The 17,186-nt window shown below is 48.4% G+C and overlaps 1 protein-coding gene and 1 pseudogene across 1 annotated transcript in view; both read left to right on the top strand.

The window, feature by feature from the left end:
- Positions 1-17,186, top strand: part of LOC100284466 (uncharacterized) — a 47,724-nt gene that overhangs the window by 6,154 nt on the left and 24,384 nt on the right. Inside the window, 5 exon segments of the mRNA NM_001157361.1 lie at positions 2,862-2,910; positions 12,246-12,313; positions 12,512-12,541; positions 12,619-12,714; positions 16,617-16,716. Of these exon segments, the coding sequence (NP_001150833.1) occupies positions 2,862-2,910; positions 12,246-12,313; positions 12,512-12,541; positions 12,619-12,714; positions 16,617-16,716 (343 nt within the window).
- LOC115409979 (uncharacterized) overlaps positions 1-17,186 on the top strand; it is a 47,724-nt pseudogene that overhangs the window by 6,154 nt on the left and 24,384 nt on the right.

A 17,186-nucleotide genomic window follows, 5' to 3' on the forward strand; every position in this document is an offset into this window, starting at 1 on the left:
CGTGGAGATCGACCTGCACTTCGTCCGCGAGTGTGTCGCCGCCGGCGATGTTCGGGTTCTCAGCGTCCCCACCACGCTGCAGTTCATCGACATCTTCACCAAGGGGCTGCCGTCGAGTGTTTTCCCGAGTTTCGCTCCAGTCTCAACATCTGTACAGGATAGAGTTGCGACTGCGGGGGGTGTTAGAGTGTTGTTTATGTCTCTGTGTATACTTCTATTGTAATGGGCCTTGGCCCACCACACTCAGCTATATATATTCACTCCCAACCTTGATTAGGGTTAGGGTTTTCACTCTCCAACTCTAATTCATCCTCTCGTGCTCTCCAAAATTTCGACTTAGTACGTTATAATGTGGGCCTCTCCAATTGCCAATGTGTTCGGTTACAAATATTATCTCCTTGTTTTGGATGATTGCTCACACTTGCTTTGGACTTATTTGCGATTTAAGTCTGACACCTTCTCCACTTTGGCTAACTTTTTTTCTTATGTTTGTACCCAGTTCGGCTGCACCAGCGTCTAGTGCGAAAATGTTCATGAGTTCGACAACGCCTCCACACGGTCCCTTCTCACCCATGGCGCCCTTCTACCATCTTGTGTCCCTACACATTCCCTAGAACAACAAGGTTGAGCGTATGATTCATTCCATCAACAACATAATTCGCTTCCTTCAGTTTCATGCATCCTTGCCTCCTCGCTATTAGGTTGGACTCCACATCGCTACACATTTGTTAAACCACCTCTCCACAAAAACCCTCTCGCACCCTAACCTCTTTTTTGCTCCCCATGGCACCTCGCCTTCCTACGAGCACCTTTGGGCATTTGGCCACACCTACTACCCCAACCTATTCGCCACCACTCCCCACAAACTCGCCCCTCGCTCCACACTATGTCTTTCTTGGCTACTCCAATCACAACGGATACCGATGTATTGATCTCCCTTCCAACCACATCGTGATCTCTCTCCATGTCGTGTTTGATGATAATAGTTTCTCGTTCTCTCGAGTACAGTCTCCCACTAATGAGCTTAATTTTTTTCTCTGTGATGGACTTTGTGGTTGACATTGGCCCACCTCCCCCTATAGGTACTCGGTCTCCTTCATTTGATGTCACGCCATGCACAACCACTATGCTGCCACACAGAGCCATGACCATGATGCCCTCTGTGTCAAGCGCAACCACCTCATCGACGCCCGTGCCCTGCGTGGTACCACAAGCACTTTCACATGGCGTTGTGCCCGCCTTGCCTGCGCCATGCGTGGCATCTACACCTGGAGCTGCGCCCACCTCGCTTGCGCCACGCGCGTTGCGCCTCGCACGAGCACGACCACCCACTTTGCTTAGCCTACCCGTGTGTACGTGTGGCGAGCATTTCATAGAGTCGGCTATTTGGCCTAGCTATGCTCATATTTGTGATTGCTCGTCAGAGTTCGCTATTGGATGCGGCGACCTGTTTACCGATGCTTGCCTCTTGCCCATGCGCCCACTCGTAGGTGCACATCGCAACTGCCTGCTAGCGTTCGCTCTTGTCGGCTGGCTCGTCTGCCCGCCTCACGGCCATGCAATCCACCAACCACACCGACCGCCTCTGCTCACCCGTATCGTTCGCCTCTGCTTGGTCAAGCACTGTGTGCGGCCTTCTACACCACTCCTCCGTCTGTGAACTCTTCACGTTCATGATTTCATGACTATTAAGTCAATAAAAAAGTTCATTGTCTGCTTGTCTAAGTGTCGTTGTCTTCCTCCAACGGTGTTCCTGTCCTGCGCTCTCCACTGCTATTTGATGGGACCAACTATCATGTCTAGGTTCCTTGCATGCGCTGGCGCATGCGTGGCCTATGCCTATGAAGTTTCTCAGCTCGCCGGTGACTTGGTTACGGTGGTTGCTTGCATATTTTGGTGTTTCTGTTTTTATGTTGATTCCTCTTTTGACTATCAGTACATGTACTATTAGTATTGCTCGTGATCCGATCAAGCATGAGCTTACTAAGTATATAGATGTTGATGTCCGTTATATGCGTGCACAAGTTTATGATGATGTGATTGACTTTGCTACGTGCCTTCAGAGCTTTAGTTGGTTGATCTCTTCAAGAAGGCACAGATCAGAGGTCAACTTATGTTTTTATCTCTCCAAACTTAGTGTGATTGATCCACCTTGAGTTTGAGGGGGGTTATTCAGTCTCATATGTGAAGTCCTTGTTGTACATGGTCTCTATCCTATATCGATGTATATATACGAGTCTAGTGCTCTCATATTGAATGAGTGCTATTCATAACATGCTATACCACCATTCTTCATATATTTCATCTTCACAATCTCGTACCAAATTCCACTCCTATTTTCCACTTTCCACCACCATTTGCTGAGAAGGCCAATATTCATGTTTATCAGGTCCTTAATCCCTAAGCCCCCTTTCTCTTTGGGTTTTGTACTTTTGTTATTTTGGCCCATTTAACAAGATGCTATTTCCTTTTCACCCTTCCCCCTTGCCAAAAAAAGAAATAATCTAATAAGACTTCGAAAATGCAATTATTAGGTATACACTAGTCATTCTAGTTTTCTAATATGTACTTGAGAGTGTCGGATGGCTGAGTTAGCCTTAGGTTGGCAATCACATATGATAAATTGTGCTAATCAATCACGTGCTGGAAAGGATAATCAAATATGGGGACCATGATGATAGCATGTCTTTCTATTCAGTTGTATCTGCAGTTCTGCATTGGTTAATGAAGATGTTACAGCACACTTATTCTTACATGACCACTTCTCAAGCATGTCTATAAGTGTCGATTAGCTGCTGTAATCTGTTTTTTTATCATGCGGATTTTGTTGCTGCATGAGTAATGTAACTGACTTCTATTAGGAAAGGAGCCGATCCAGTTAGTTTTTCAATGCGACTGAGACCAAGAAAGGTCAGTATGGACTTTCGACATTCTTGCCATCATGATTTTGTGCACTGCTTGTTCTTTTTTACCACCAGAGACCATGTAGCATTTATGGTGGATTGTTTAATTTGATTACTACAATTGGTAGATCCTCAAGCACTTCAGTTTCTGGACATGGAAAAGGAAAGATGTTTTGTTTGTGTTTGCCTCAAGCTTATGGATAATGTGCAAATGGTTACTAGATTTTCGCTTTTGGACCTAGACCCTCAACTTTAAAGCCCTGAGCGTTCTATATCATCAAAGCCGTCAACCATCATGCATGTTTCTTTTGTGGTGACCTGTTAAATTTGGTGGCCACTGGACATTAAGAAACATTGACCTGCCTTCGCACTAAAGACAATAAATGTAATTGTGAGATCGTGAGAGAAAATATTGTGTTGTCACTTGTCAACTTAGTCAGCATTGGTGTTTAGTGTACACTTGATATCATCCTTCTGTCTGAATAAATTTCAAGTTTGTATGTGCTCGTTGATATGTCCAGTATTTGATCATTAAATTTGTGTACAACTATTTAGTTTGGCCATAGAAGTCCTTTAGTTAAACTATTTAGTTTGGGTTCAGGTTAATGATTAGTACGATTAATCACGATTAGTCCGACTAATCGCGATGAATGGTGAGGGAGTAGGGCGAAGCTTCAGTGTGTGGTAGAACAAGTCCAATGACCTCCTCTGGCTGCGTGAGGTCTCTGCTGGGGTGACCTCTGGCCACGTAAGATCTCTGACAACAATGCTCCACTCTTGGCAGTGGTTTGAGATCTCGATGCGAGATCTTGAGCAGGCCGAGCATCTCTGGCAGTGGTGCCTTCTCGGTGCGAGCATCTCTGGCAGTGGTGCCTTCTCTGCATGAGAATTGCAACGACCGGTGCTCATCTGGAAAGGAAGAAGACTAAAAGAGCCTTGTTTTAAAGGCGTCGCCTAGGCGACGCCTAGGCGTCGCCTAGGCGTCCAGGCGCCCAAAGGATCCAAGGCGTCCCCGTCGCCTAGGTGAGAAGCAGCAAGAGGGCATAGGGCATAGGGGAAGGGAAAGGGGCGGCGCTGTTTCAGGGTGGCAGCGCCGAATCGGGAGCGGCGGAGGCCAAATCCAGGGCCGCAGAGGCCAAATCCAGGGCGGCGGAGGCTGAATCGGCGGCGGCGGCGTCCAAATCGTCGGCGGCGGCGGCGAATCTGAGGTGGCGACGACGAATCTGAGGCGGCGGCGGCTCAATCGGGGGCAGCGGCAGCTGAATGGTGGGGAGAGAGGCAACCTAGGGTTGCCAGAGGAAGGATTATATGGGCTGGCTGGTGGGCTGGGCCTCCTACCCCTTCCTTCTCCTTTTTTCTTTTTCTTTTTTTCTTTTTCTTCCTCCTCCATGGGGCAGTTTTGCTGATTCTCAGATCGATAAGGCGTCGCCTTGCTCGCCTTAGGCGTCGCCTAGGCGTCGCCTAGGCGTCTAGGCGGGGGTCCGGCGCCTTATCTCGCCTTACCGCCTTAAGAACCATGTAAAAGAGTGCTTAGAGAGAAGGGCAAACGGTGTCCACGGATTACTGTAGCCAATGTTGTTAAAACCCCATTCATCCCATCCCACTTAATCCTTCATACCAAACAAAAACTGGAATGGACTTATTCCTCCAACCAAACATGAGCTGGGATGTTTTTTTGAAAGGGGAATACTGTAGGGGAATCCCCTACAACAAGATTTTATTAAAGATAAGAAAATGACTGTACATAAAAAGAAGAAAGGGGGAGAGCTAGGATGTTTTTTCCCTCAAACACGCAGAAGAGTTGCATATCATTATATGAAGAAGAAAATTAGGCAAGAACCCATGCAAGAAATCTTACACATGCAAAACACAAACCATTAGGATCCATAACAAACAGTCGTCCCCTTAACGTACTCTCCTCTCTTTGTTGGGCGTCTGATTTTACTGGATTTCTGGTTTTACCTTCTCATGGGGCGAGTGTTGTCATCATGGTAGCTTGGAGGCGACATTTGGGAGTTACTGGAGTTACCAGGACAGGCATTCATAGTGTGTCTGTGCAGGTCTGTTCTTCTTTTGACCTTGTTCCTTCTTAATATAATGGAGCACAGTTCTCCTGCGCCTTTCGAGAAAAAAATGCTGGTTAATTTGTGTTTATGGGCCTCAATGTAATGAAGACAAGATTCATTTTCTGCAGGAGTTGAGAGACATTAGAGCAGTTTGTCAGGGCCCATGGATGATTTCGGAGAATTTTAACCTCATTTGCAGGTCGATGATAAAAATAATTCGCATATTAATCGGGCCATGATGGGTCGATTCAGAAAATTGGTTGATGATTTGGCTCTTAAAGAGATTCCACTCCATGGGCGCAAGTTTACTTGGTCTAATCAGCAGAATTAGCCTACTATTTGTAACCAAAGAGGCTGAGGACAGGGGAAGTCTAAAGATCGTAGTGGACAAGATCAAAGGCTTGAGCAACCTGGGACGTGGAAAAAGGAAGACGGGAGTGACGGCCGAGCTGACAAGCATGGCAGAGGCGCTCAGAGGAGCCTCAGGTATAGGCGATATCTGAGCGGCTGGAAAGCTGGGACATCACGTCATGTCCAGGGTGCCCGAGACGACTGTTGGAATAGTGATGTGGTGGTAGTATGAAGTACGGGAGAAGAGGCTCCTCTGGTGTGGGGAGTGGAGGGCAAGTGAAGAGAATAGAGGGGGCCGGAGCTGTTACAATATATAGAGACACAGGAAACCCTAACCCTAATGGGCCGGCAGCCCAACAGTGGTGCCGACCCACACACACTCACACACACATAGTCTAACAACGACGATGCCAAACAGTGGAGGTGGTGGTAGTAGCAAGAGCGAGGGGGAGGCTATGCTAGTGGGGGAAGTGGATGACAAGTGAAGAGAGTAGAGGGGGCTGGAGCTGTCACAGCGAGCGAGAACGACACGAGTGGGAAGGTGGCGTATGGTGAGCCCCTAGGGATCGAACTCCATAGAACAATCGTTGTCACTAGTGAAGTGACGAACCGAGAGAAGGGGATGAGTCAGATTGGGAGCAACAAGGACATCGTTAAGGTAGAAAGGTCTCGAAAGAACCGATGCACCTACTGAGGTGATCGGGAGGGTGGAATCATTGCCCACAACGATGGAGGGAGGATGTGAGGGGTGTGGTGGATGGGAGTGGAATAACGAGTTAGAAGTGGGAGTAGTGTGGAAGGAGGATCCGGAGTCGACCACCCAATCGGTGGGAGAGGGAGAAGTTGGGGAAGCCGCAGGGTGCGGAAAGAGCCAGGGGAGGTGCTCCGACATGGCTACTAGGAGGGGAGGGGGACAACGAGGGCTCGATTGCTAGGGAGGCGATCACTGCACGGGGGAAGACAAGGGGTCCAGGCACGTGACGGCCGTCCTGGGGGTGGAGCTCGACGCAGTCATGAAGGACAAGGCTCATAGCGCGATCGAAGGCCACGAAGGTGCCCCAGACAAGCTGGCCATCGTGGAGGAGGACGCACACAATGATCCAGGCAGAAACGGGTGGAGCCAGGGAGGAAGTGGCGCCGACGATTAGGGCAAAGGCATGGTCGGGGTAGCCAGGAGCCATGGGAGTAGCGGGCGAGGCAAAGCTCATGTGTGGCGGGGGTGACGCCATGGAACCGACGAGGACGGAGACAACGTTGGAAGGAGGGCAACAATGCAACTGCACGACCAGCGAGGAGAGATGACACAACGTCCAGGCGAGGGGACGAAATGGGTTGAGGAGAGGCGGCGTATGGGTGCAAGTCCGGCGTGGGCGGGGGAGTTGCAAAGGCATCGGATGCCGGGACAGAGCTTAGCCGGCGCAGCGAAGCCGAGGGCGAGGATGCCGACTTGGAGATGAAAGGCGCCACGACTTCTACTCTGGCGAGGCCGATCCACTGCGGCACAGCAGGAGGGTGCACATGGGCGCACAGGGGGAGCGTGCTGCACGGCTGCGGCTGTAGCTCCGGCAAGGCCAACCCACTGCGGCACGGTAGGAGGGCGCCAGGGGGAGCAGGGGGAGCGGGCTGCACGACCTGGCTAGAGAGAGAGGCGAGCAGGGGGCCTGAGACTGGCGGTGTCGGGCATGTGCACCAGGGAGCACGGTCAGACCTGGGGAGAAGGGCGACGATGCTCTGCCTGACGGCGCACAGGTGAGCGGGCTCGGCGCAGGGGCCTAGCGCTGATGGAGGAGGCCACGAGCGCCAGGAGTGTCAGGTGGGCCAGCAGCCGGTGGTGGATGATGGAGGTCCACGCAGGGGCACCAGAGGCGGGTCGGTGTCGGAGATCTGGGGAGGTCCTCCGGCGCGCGGTGGAGGCGGCCTCGGTGCGGCCGCCGCAACGGAGGGAGGCGGTCAGGGGGCCAGCGGCCAAGGGGGTCTGTGAAGCGCTCCAATCCTCTGGGACTCAAATGTGATACAATTACTAGTCCCAGGAGTTTAGTAAACACATTTATATAACAGATGATTCCATATCTGCTTAAACGAGACAAACCTATATAGGTGACGATCAACTTTAAGAGTTAGTCCACAACTCGGGACATATCATCAGAGTGCGGCTGAAGCAGCCCGATATACGCAGCGAAGCAAATCAGCGGTCCAACAGCCACAGGCAAGGTTGGGAACAGGCGTAACTCTTACCCGATCAACGATCTCCTTCTCTGAAAAACAACAAATAAGCAAGAGTGAGTACTTACGTACTCAGCAGCCCACCTTCACCCACGGAATGGGGAAATCAGATATAATGCATGGAGTATGTGGAGCTCATGATATTTTGCAGAAATAGCAATATTTGATGCAGGGTTATTTTGTAAAACATTTTATATTTTTCAAAGCGCATCCTCTCCCAAAGGAGCGGGAAGTTTTTCAATATAAAACAAAATCCCCTGTACTAAACCATCCAGGTATCTCAGCAGTTTCCCACTGGTTTTCATTTTCAAAAACAGCTACTGGGCTTCCCGTCCACCATAGCTCACGGCTCAACCGCCGGACCTTTTAAAACCATTTTTCAAAAGCATTTTTGGAAAACAAAACACTAATTGTCAAATCCATGCCATGACTCATCCATATCCGTGGACGCGGACTATTCAAATAGGTTTTTAAACTCTGCGCAGAGGTGTACACTTTACCCACTAGTCCGGTTTCTGCAATCTCACCATCGTGAGATCCGAATGCTGAAACTCTCTCCTTCATTGCACCTCCTTACCTTAGCAATTATACCGGAAGGAACAAGGCCACCACCATGCCCAACCTGGACAAAACATTCCCCTTATCCTCCCGGTGCTCCCCAGGCGTCATAACCCTGGGGTTCGGACCGTGCAAGTTCAGATCAAGCGACTGCCCATACAGTCTCGAGTGGTTGTACTTGATAAGAATATAGGTAAGGAGTGATGAAAAACCGGTCCTTAGGCGAGAGGGACAATCCTTCATGCTCACACCTAACCCGGCTGAGCCATCACCTTAGGCCCTCCCCTAAACCAGGGAGTCCCTGATCATCCTGCCCAAAGGTGATAAGGGTGACAACCCTTCATCATACCCATTTTGAAAAACATTTTCTTTTGAAAACTCACCCCTTTTCTCAAATCATTTGTAAAAAAGATGTCAAGGAGTATAAAGATTGATCGCGGCAAAGTTCTAAGGCTGGGTGGCCATAATAACTTGTCTCTTAGCAGCAAAATCATATCATGAATAAAATAACAGGCTGAGGGTTGTGGTTGAAAAAGCATAGGTAATTTATGCATCAAAGGGATTCAGTGAGCTTGCCGTGCTTAACCGGCGAAAGGGTGAGAGCTCGCAGAACTGGCTTCTGGCTCTACCGTCTGATGTAGACTTGCAGAACTGACCTTCACGAGACGGCACGAACGCTCCAATAACTATGCAACATGAACAAGCAAACACACAAACCAACAAGTATATCAACAAATATTTAGTATAGTGGTCAGAATGGCGATATATGGATGGGTAGAGTCTTGAGCAGAAACTGTGTCATATGGTGTTGTGATATTACTGGTGGTGGAGTGGAGGTGCTTACCAGGAGGGTGGACTGGAGGCGAAGCGACACTATGCGTGTAGCCGACAGAGCGGAGTAACTGAGTGGGTGGGGTGTTTGCCTTGGCTGAGGGTGTTGAGTGTGTGGAGAGGGAGAGGGTAGCTGGGTGTATTTATAGTTGGGTACGTGTGGTTTAGTACAATAGAGTTCACTGTTGGTGAGAATAGTGACGAATGAATCGTCTGACTTAGTCTGAACAGGGAAATTATAGGCAGGATATGGGACAAGAGCATTTTGAGAGTTTTCTGGAAAATGAACCATGCTTAAGGGATGACATGGTTGGATAGGGAATAATTTGATAAGAATTAAAACAAGAATTATTGGAATATGAGTTTGGAAGCCTAGTTCGAAAGAATCTCAGAGTTAATCGTGCTCAACTTGGAGAAATCTGGGATGGGTGACCAGATGGAAAGTTCTTACTGGAAGGAAAATCACAGTCACCGGAGTTTGTATGACTGGAATATTGGTTTGGCAGGTCTTAGATGAGCTTGACAACATGATGGATGAGCAGTTAAATATTTGGATGATCGGATGAACAGGTGGACGAACGATCGAATAAACGACCGAACGATCCTTGTGCTTGTGTTGTGCTTGTGTGGGAGTGTGAGTGGGGGGGGGAGTGTTGCCTTGAAATAGCTTGGTGTGGCTTGAGGGGAGGCCCTTGCCCCTCTATTTATAGGCTAGGTGGGGGGATTAGGGGAGGAGGCAAAGATTAGTGGGAGGATGTGAGGATTAGTAGGAGATAAGCATGTATTAGTCATGTATAAGTGAAATTAGCTTGTAGAGCTCACTGTATGATACCGGAGGCGTATGTATACGTATGAGCATGAGGGAAATTATGAAGGAAATATTTGTAGACTTTAAAAATGATTCTGAAGGTATTTCTCAGGAGGAAAATCTTTGGAGAATTATCGGTGGAATATTTGGGCAGTATTTCTGGAAAGAATTTGAGGGCGATCACTAGGGAAGTATTTGTAGGATGTTTTGAGGAGGTTTTTGGATAGAATATAGACCACTATATTTTATTTGTTGATATCAACTCTCAAACAAACGTTTTGAAACGAAATTTAAAATTCATTTTAAATTTAGAGCGAGTGTGAGAAAATTTCAAGATTTGATTTTCGGGGTGCTACAGTCTGCGCCCTGGCGGCTGACCACGTCTGGGAAATCCTGTTCAGACGTTGAGAGCTGGGATTGTAGAAAATGTAAGTGGTTGATGTATTGATAGGAGATGGGGTACAATATATAGACTCACAACCCTAACCCTAATGGGTCGGCAGCCCAACTGTGGTGCCGGCCCACACACAGTCTAACCCCCCCGCAGTCGCAACGGGGGCACCACACACGATGAGACTGGAGTAGAGGGTGAAGGTAGGAGCCGACGAGTTGAAATCCTCCCGCAGTCACAGCGTCGTGAGGGTGCCAATGTTGCGGCTGTAGAAGAGACCGGTGTGGATTCTGAGAAGGCGATAGCCCCTGGATGCCGAGTTAGCCGAAGTCGAGGTGGCCGAGGTCGGGAGACACGCAGCAGGAACCTGTTCTTCATGAAGGGTCGACGTTCGAGCGTCAACGATTGGCAGAGCGACACAACAAAAGAGTAGCAGCAACCTCAAGGCCGTCTTGCTTCGTTCCGCGATCGATCGTCGAGGAGCCTCGCCAGCGAGGCCGACAACAGCGCGCGCATCTGTGCCGGTTAGGGTGGTCGCGCCCGCGGCGGAAATGAAGGGGTGTCGGTGGATCGGGTCGGGAAAGCCACGACAGCGACAGATCCAACCATGAAGACGACGATCTAGCCAAAGAGGGATGACGGATCTAGCCGGGATGGCCGCAGCAACGTGGGTCCGGCCGGGAAGGCCGCGACAGTGACGGAACCAACGAAGGTGGCGAAGAAGGGAGGCACACGGCAGGGCGGGGCCAGCCGGGCAGGGGCCTGTGCCGGACATGGCAGGGGAGTTTGACGCCGGCAGCGAGAGAAGCTTGAGGATAAGAGGCGCTGCTGGGCATTGACGCAGTCAGGGACGAGGTGGACAACGCGACGACGCTCCACTGGAGGGCGCGCAGGCAGGCGAGCCCGACCGCCGCCGCGCTCCACGAGAGGGTGCACAGGCAGGCAGACCCGCCCACCGCCGTCGTCGCTCCACGGGAGAGAGCGCAGGCAGGCGAGCCTGACCGCCGCCGCCGCCGCTCCACGGGAGGGCACGCAGGCAGGCAGGCCCGCCCGCCGCCGCCGCTGCTCCACTGGAGGGAGGAGGGGGACAGCTCGACGGGTGGGAGGCCGCCTCCGCAGCCAGAGCCGCCGGTTGGGGGCGGGCCGGATGCGGTGAGCTGCTGGCGCTTGCGCTGGCGGGGGAGGCCAGGAAGCGCCCAACCAGAGGCCGCCGGCGGCTGCTGGGGGCGGGGAAGGGCCGCCGGTGTCTGATCCGGCGAGGAGGGCGGGGGAGCAACGCCGGTGGGGAGGAAGGCAGCCGTCGCGGGGAGGGGCAGAGGCCCAGCGACGACGCGCAGAAAGGCTGGCGGCACGACGCAGTGGGGAGCGGCGGTTGGGCTGGGGCTAGTAGCCGAGCCGCGAGCGCACGAACTCCGAGGAGAGCGCTGGGGCGGGGCTGGACGCGGCGAGCTGCTGGCACTCGCGTCGGCGGCTGCTGCTGGGGGCGGGGAGCAGAGGATCGGACCGGCCAGGGCAGAGGGGTGGCCAGTGGTTGGGAAGGGAGCCGCCCCGGGAGGGAGGGATGGGCCTCCCGGGGCGGCGGCTGCGTGTGGGGCAGCTGGCTGGCGGCTGTAGGGGTGGGTGGTGGCTTGGTGAAACCCTAACCTTAACCTAGTCCTCTGATACCATGTAGAATATTGTAAGTGGTTGATGTACTGATAGGAGATGAGTACAATATATAGACTCACAACCCTAACCCTAATGGGCCGGCAGCCCAACAGTGGTGCCGGCCCCCACACACACACAGTCTAACAGGGATGATCACGTCACAGAAAATAGGGATATGATTATTGCATCCCACATCGTCCCTAAACCAAACACAACCTTAGTTTGAAGTTACAACCTGCGTTATCCTATATGGTAAGGTAAAATGCTTTACTTCGACCCCTTTTTTTGTTTTTGCTGTAGTGTTATTGAAATGAATCCTGTGGTACCTGTGACAGTGTGACTGTAAGTAGAGATCATCACATTTGAACTTCTAGGCCCTGTTAGATAAGCACTTCTCTCACACTCATTGCTATTTATTAGATTACTCCTCCAATAAAGTGTTATCTCATTTTTGTATTGTGATTCAGGAAGAGGTTGTTCTTTTGGATGGAGATACACCCCATCCAGAATCTGCTAAGGAAACATCCAATAACTGGTAAATGTTCGGATACAGTTAGTCATTTTGCTGATGTCATAACTCATAAACTCATAATTATCATAAGTGTGAACACATACATCATACTTCATAGGCTATTAACTATGCATACTAGACGGCTGATTGATATCTTGGTATGCGCAACTCTGCTTATGTTTTGCGCTAGTATCTGATTAATGTGGGAACACCATTTTTCAGGGATGCAGGGAAGCTATACTATCCTTCAAGGTTGGCAGTTAATCTGGTTTCTTCGATCTTCTTTTGACACACAGTTCATCGCCATTTTTTTCCTGCCTTATTCACAGGGAACACCTTTGTTCTGTTGAGATTGCTTCTGATGACATCAGATGTTTCCAGCCTGAATCATTGCTGTCCTCACCTATAATGAACTTTTACATCATGTGAGCACTGTTCTCTTTTGCTTGCCAAAAGCATTGGTTTTTTTTTATGTTGCTGAGACTTGAGAAGTTGAGAAGTAATAATTGGCTTAACAAATACAGTTGCTCATATCGAATTTGACGATGTATCCATGAGTTTTACATGTAGACTGGGTAGTTCACCTTTGGCATATGTATCAACATGAACATTCAAGACCTGGGAGTTTTGGAACTCTACCACATTTTGAGATAATTTATTCTGCTAGCATTGATGCCAAGCATTTCTTAATGATGCCTCAAAGGATCAGCTTATGCTTTTACATGAGTTGTCAGATATTGTCATTGCTTTTTTACTTTGGCCATCAATATATAAAGAGTAGCATAGGTTGACAACACATGGTTGATGTTACTAGATTGATCATGGAAAATACTTTCATACTATACAATTTTCACTATGTAAAACATATACTTCTATAAAAATCTCAAGCAAATTGTCATATTGGAGACTATCAATGTCCTAAACGGCATACATTCGGAACCATATGTAATTAGTTGATTCTTTTTTTTTCTCGAACACGCAAGAGAATTGCACATCATTAAATTAAGTAGAAGGAAAGAGTTTCGGCCCAACAAGAATATTTCAATACGGAGCACACCTTACGGTGGCTAGAAGCAAGCATACATAAAAGAATCCATAGCTAAAACAACAGAACAACTGCCAACTAAATACTCTGCAGCCCTGGTATAGCGTCGGTGAGGAGAGACAGACTCCTAGCACCAGCCATCCTCCAAAGCTCTAGTTCATGTCCAGCCTTTTGAATAGCCACATCAACATTGGGCTGTACCTATAAAAACACAGCAGTTCCTATGCTTCCTGCTTCCGCAGAGTCCAAACATCGAGGAAGATTCCCTTCCGCTCCAAATCAGAAACCTGCTTATTGATCTACCTCCACCAATCCATGAAGGTCCCAACACCGGATTGCGGGACCATGGTCTGAGGATTAATTTGAATCAGTAGTTTAAGCCAAAATTCCCTAGCAAAAACGCAACCAACCAGCAAGTGGTCCAAAGTTTCCTGCTCTTGATCACAGAAAGGACATCTCTCAGGATGGTCTATGCCTCTTTTTTGCAACCGATCTGCAGTCCACACCCTTTGATGTGCAATCAGCCACATGAAGAATTTGCATTTTGGAGGAGCCCAAGTTTTCCAAATTCTATGATAGGGCTCAAAATCAACCGACCCAAGATAGAAACCTTCATAGCTAGATGTCATGTGGGGCCACCAATATACCAGGCACCGGCGAGCGCGCGATGTGCGCCGCACATCCGAGCGTGCTGGTCAGGCGCAGTTTGCTGCCAAGAGTGGATAAGATTAGAGAGGGAAAGATTAGATTAGCTCTTATCTAGTTCCTTAAAAATAGGAGTAGCGGTTAGGATTGCCTTCCCTGTAACCGACCGACCTTATCTCCTTAAGAGTAGGGAGGGCGGTTGGAGCTAGGCCTATTTATTCATGTAACCAGTTCTATGAAATCAAGCAAGAAGTTTCTATCTAATCTCCTCTCCTATTCTCGTTAAGCCACCAATAGAGGGGTAAAGCCTCTCGGTGAGGACTGGAGCGCGGCTACGAGTTGCGTAGTCGCGGTCCGACGTCGTTGGGTGCCGAGGCACTTGACACAAGCCTTAGCTGAATGTTTACCATTAGAAGCTAGGCAGAAGAAGTGATTATCTGCAATTTCTGGCCTAAGCTGGACTGAACCCATCAAATCCCATGCACTAAGGAACTCAGCAATAGCCCCTACTGTGAGGGCCCCTTGAATATCCAAAATCCAGCTTTGATTTGAGAGTCCCTCCTTCACTGTCCACTTGGCAGCCCTTCTTCTAGGGATGGTTGCAAAAAGCCGAGTGGCTAGGTCTGCAATCCTATGACCAAGCAACCAACGATCAGTCCAAAAGAGAGTTATAGCACCATCACAAATGTCGGTTTGCATTGCCACCATGAAAAAGTCATTCACCTTGTTGGGAACATGAATTGCCAAGGAAGCCCATGGACGGTTTGGTTCCGTTTTTGCTAGTCATAACCATCGCATCCTAAGAGCCCATGAAAGTTCCCTAAGGTTGGAAATGCTAAGTGCCCAAGTTCACCAAGCTGAAGGGGGCGACACACCTTATCCCAAGCCACATGGCAATGTCCCCCTTTAGCATTTCTGTCGACCTGCACTTCGTCCGCGAGCGTGTCGCCGCCAGTGACGTTCGGGTTCTCAGCGTCCACACCATGCTACAGTTTGTCGACATCTTCACCAAGGGCTGTCATCGAATTTCGATCCAGTCTCAACATTTGTACAAGCTAGAGTTGAGACTGCAGGGGTGGGGGGTGGGGTGTTAGAGTGTTGTTTACGTTACTGGCTATACCTACACATCCATTGTAATGGGCCTAGGCTCACAACACTCAGCTATTTATATACACTCCCTACCCTGATTAGGGTTAGGGTTTCCCATTCCAACTGAAAGATTAGCTCTCAAACCAGAGGCATGCCAAAAACAGTCCAACAGATCCTTAACCATGAGAAGGTCATTCCTTGAGGGTCTCAAAAAAAGAACCACATCATCTATATATAGGGAGATCTGATCGAGGTTATGACCGCTAGCAAGCTGTAGATGCTATCCAACTAAATACAATGCTATGCTACATAATGCTTACCACATATCTGAGCAACGTGATGCATTGGCGGCTAGAACTCTAATTTTTTCTGAACATGAAATAGAACTGCATGTCATTGCATTAATCAAAAACTCCACAACCTAAGCATCTAGTGTCTCTCTAGCAGGAAGAACTCAATATAGATTTGAAAAAGAGAGTTCATGCATACCGTGCCACTATTATAATATGTGTGACTCTGTCCAATTAACGAATTTAATATGAGCTTCGATACTGCAAATTTTGAGGCAAACTTATTTTTTATGAGTTAGTCCATTATACATTCATACTTGTGTATCATGGTTTTGTAAATACAAATATGAATATACTAGCCAGTTGCCCGTGCTTTGCTACGGTTTTTATATATCATATAAATAGGTATTAAGATATTTATTCAAATATAATTATTGTTTATTTCTAAACACTAAAGTACGTGTCATCTGGTGGTTAGCCCCAAATTTCTGGAGCTGGGGGTGTGGGTTCGAGTGCTCGCTCTGCACTTTGTTTGCGTGGTGTGGTAGCTGCGTGGGTGGGGTGGGGTGCTGAGCAAGTGTAGTAGCTGGATATGTGGGCGCTGGGATCCACAGGGCAGTAGCTGAGAGAGGGGCCGGAGAACGAGTCAGAGAGCGTGGGGCGGGCCTAGAGTGTCAGCGTGTCCACAGGGCAGTAGATGAGAGAGGGACGGGAGAACCAGTCAGGGCGCGTGGGATGGGCCAAGAGTGTCAGCGTGGAGGGTGAAGTTGTGGTAGCACAAGGTGCCCACATTAGGTTCTTAATAGAGTAGTATAGATAAAGAGATATTTATTCAAATATAATTATTATTTATTTATAAACACTAAGGTATGTGTGGTCTGGTAGTTACCCCCAAATGTTTGGAGCAAGGGGGTGTGGGTTCAAGCGCTCGCCCACATTAGTTTCTTAATAGATTAGTATATAATTGCAAGTATGTGAATGTCATAACTGGGTTGTCATGTGGCTTTTTTGCTTTCCAAAATGGTTCAATGTAGATTTTCAGACAAAAGGGTCCAATGTAATTTGACTGACTTTAAGCTTTATTTATTACCCCCATGTGGTAGTAACTAGACATTTCTACATGTGATATCTGGTGGTAGTTATTTTTTGATGCTCCATGGAATGAGGCTTTACATTTTTCTGTTCTTATATTGCTTGAAATTTGTATTTGCCTTTTTGTGGCCTATTTTGTGATAATTATAACTTGGCTTTCTTGTAGGTATCTACAGGGACCAATGTCATCAATTATTAGATCAAGAGGCGAGTACCATATTTTTAACACGTACTTCTTTAGCAAACTAGAAGCCATAGCAACAAAGGTAACTTTTGTATGGAACTTTTACTTAATGGTTTCCTTACTTTCTTGTTGAATTTCAAAAATTTATGTTGTGCCTCTTTCTTGTGAGTGTATTCTTGAGCATATTCAACATTCTATGAGAATGAACACTTACACCCAAAATGATTCTCTAAGATAAATGGAATTCTATCTAGGAATAACAAACACCACAATGGGATTTACTAATGTAGAGAATTAGGGAACACCTCACCCAATATGGGGGGTGTCATGATGATGTCATCGATGTAGAGCAGTAGGTAGGCGACATCATTTGATATTTATAAATAGTGATATGTTAGATTTCGCCATTTTGAATCTGTAGCTACAGATATACGAAGCAAACAACTAGTGCCATGCTTTAGGAGCTTGCCTAAGACTGTACATGGGCCAAATGACCGATGAAGCCGAACGACTGGTGATAGTAGACAATGTCAGCATGGTCGTTGTTGGAGA

Source organism: Zea mays, chromosome 9 (genome assembly GCF_902167145.1).
Source record: "Zea mays cultivar B73 chromosome 9, Zm-B73-REFERENCE-NAM-5.0, whole genome shotgun sequence".
Classification (NCBI taxonomy): domain Eukaryota; kingdom Viridiplantae; phylum Streptophyta; class Magnoliopsida; order Poales; family Poaceae; genus Zea; species Zea mays.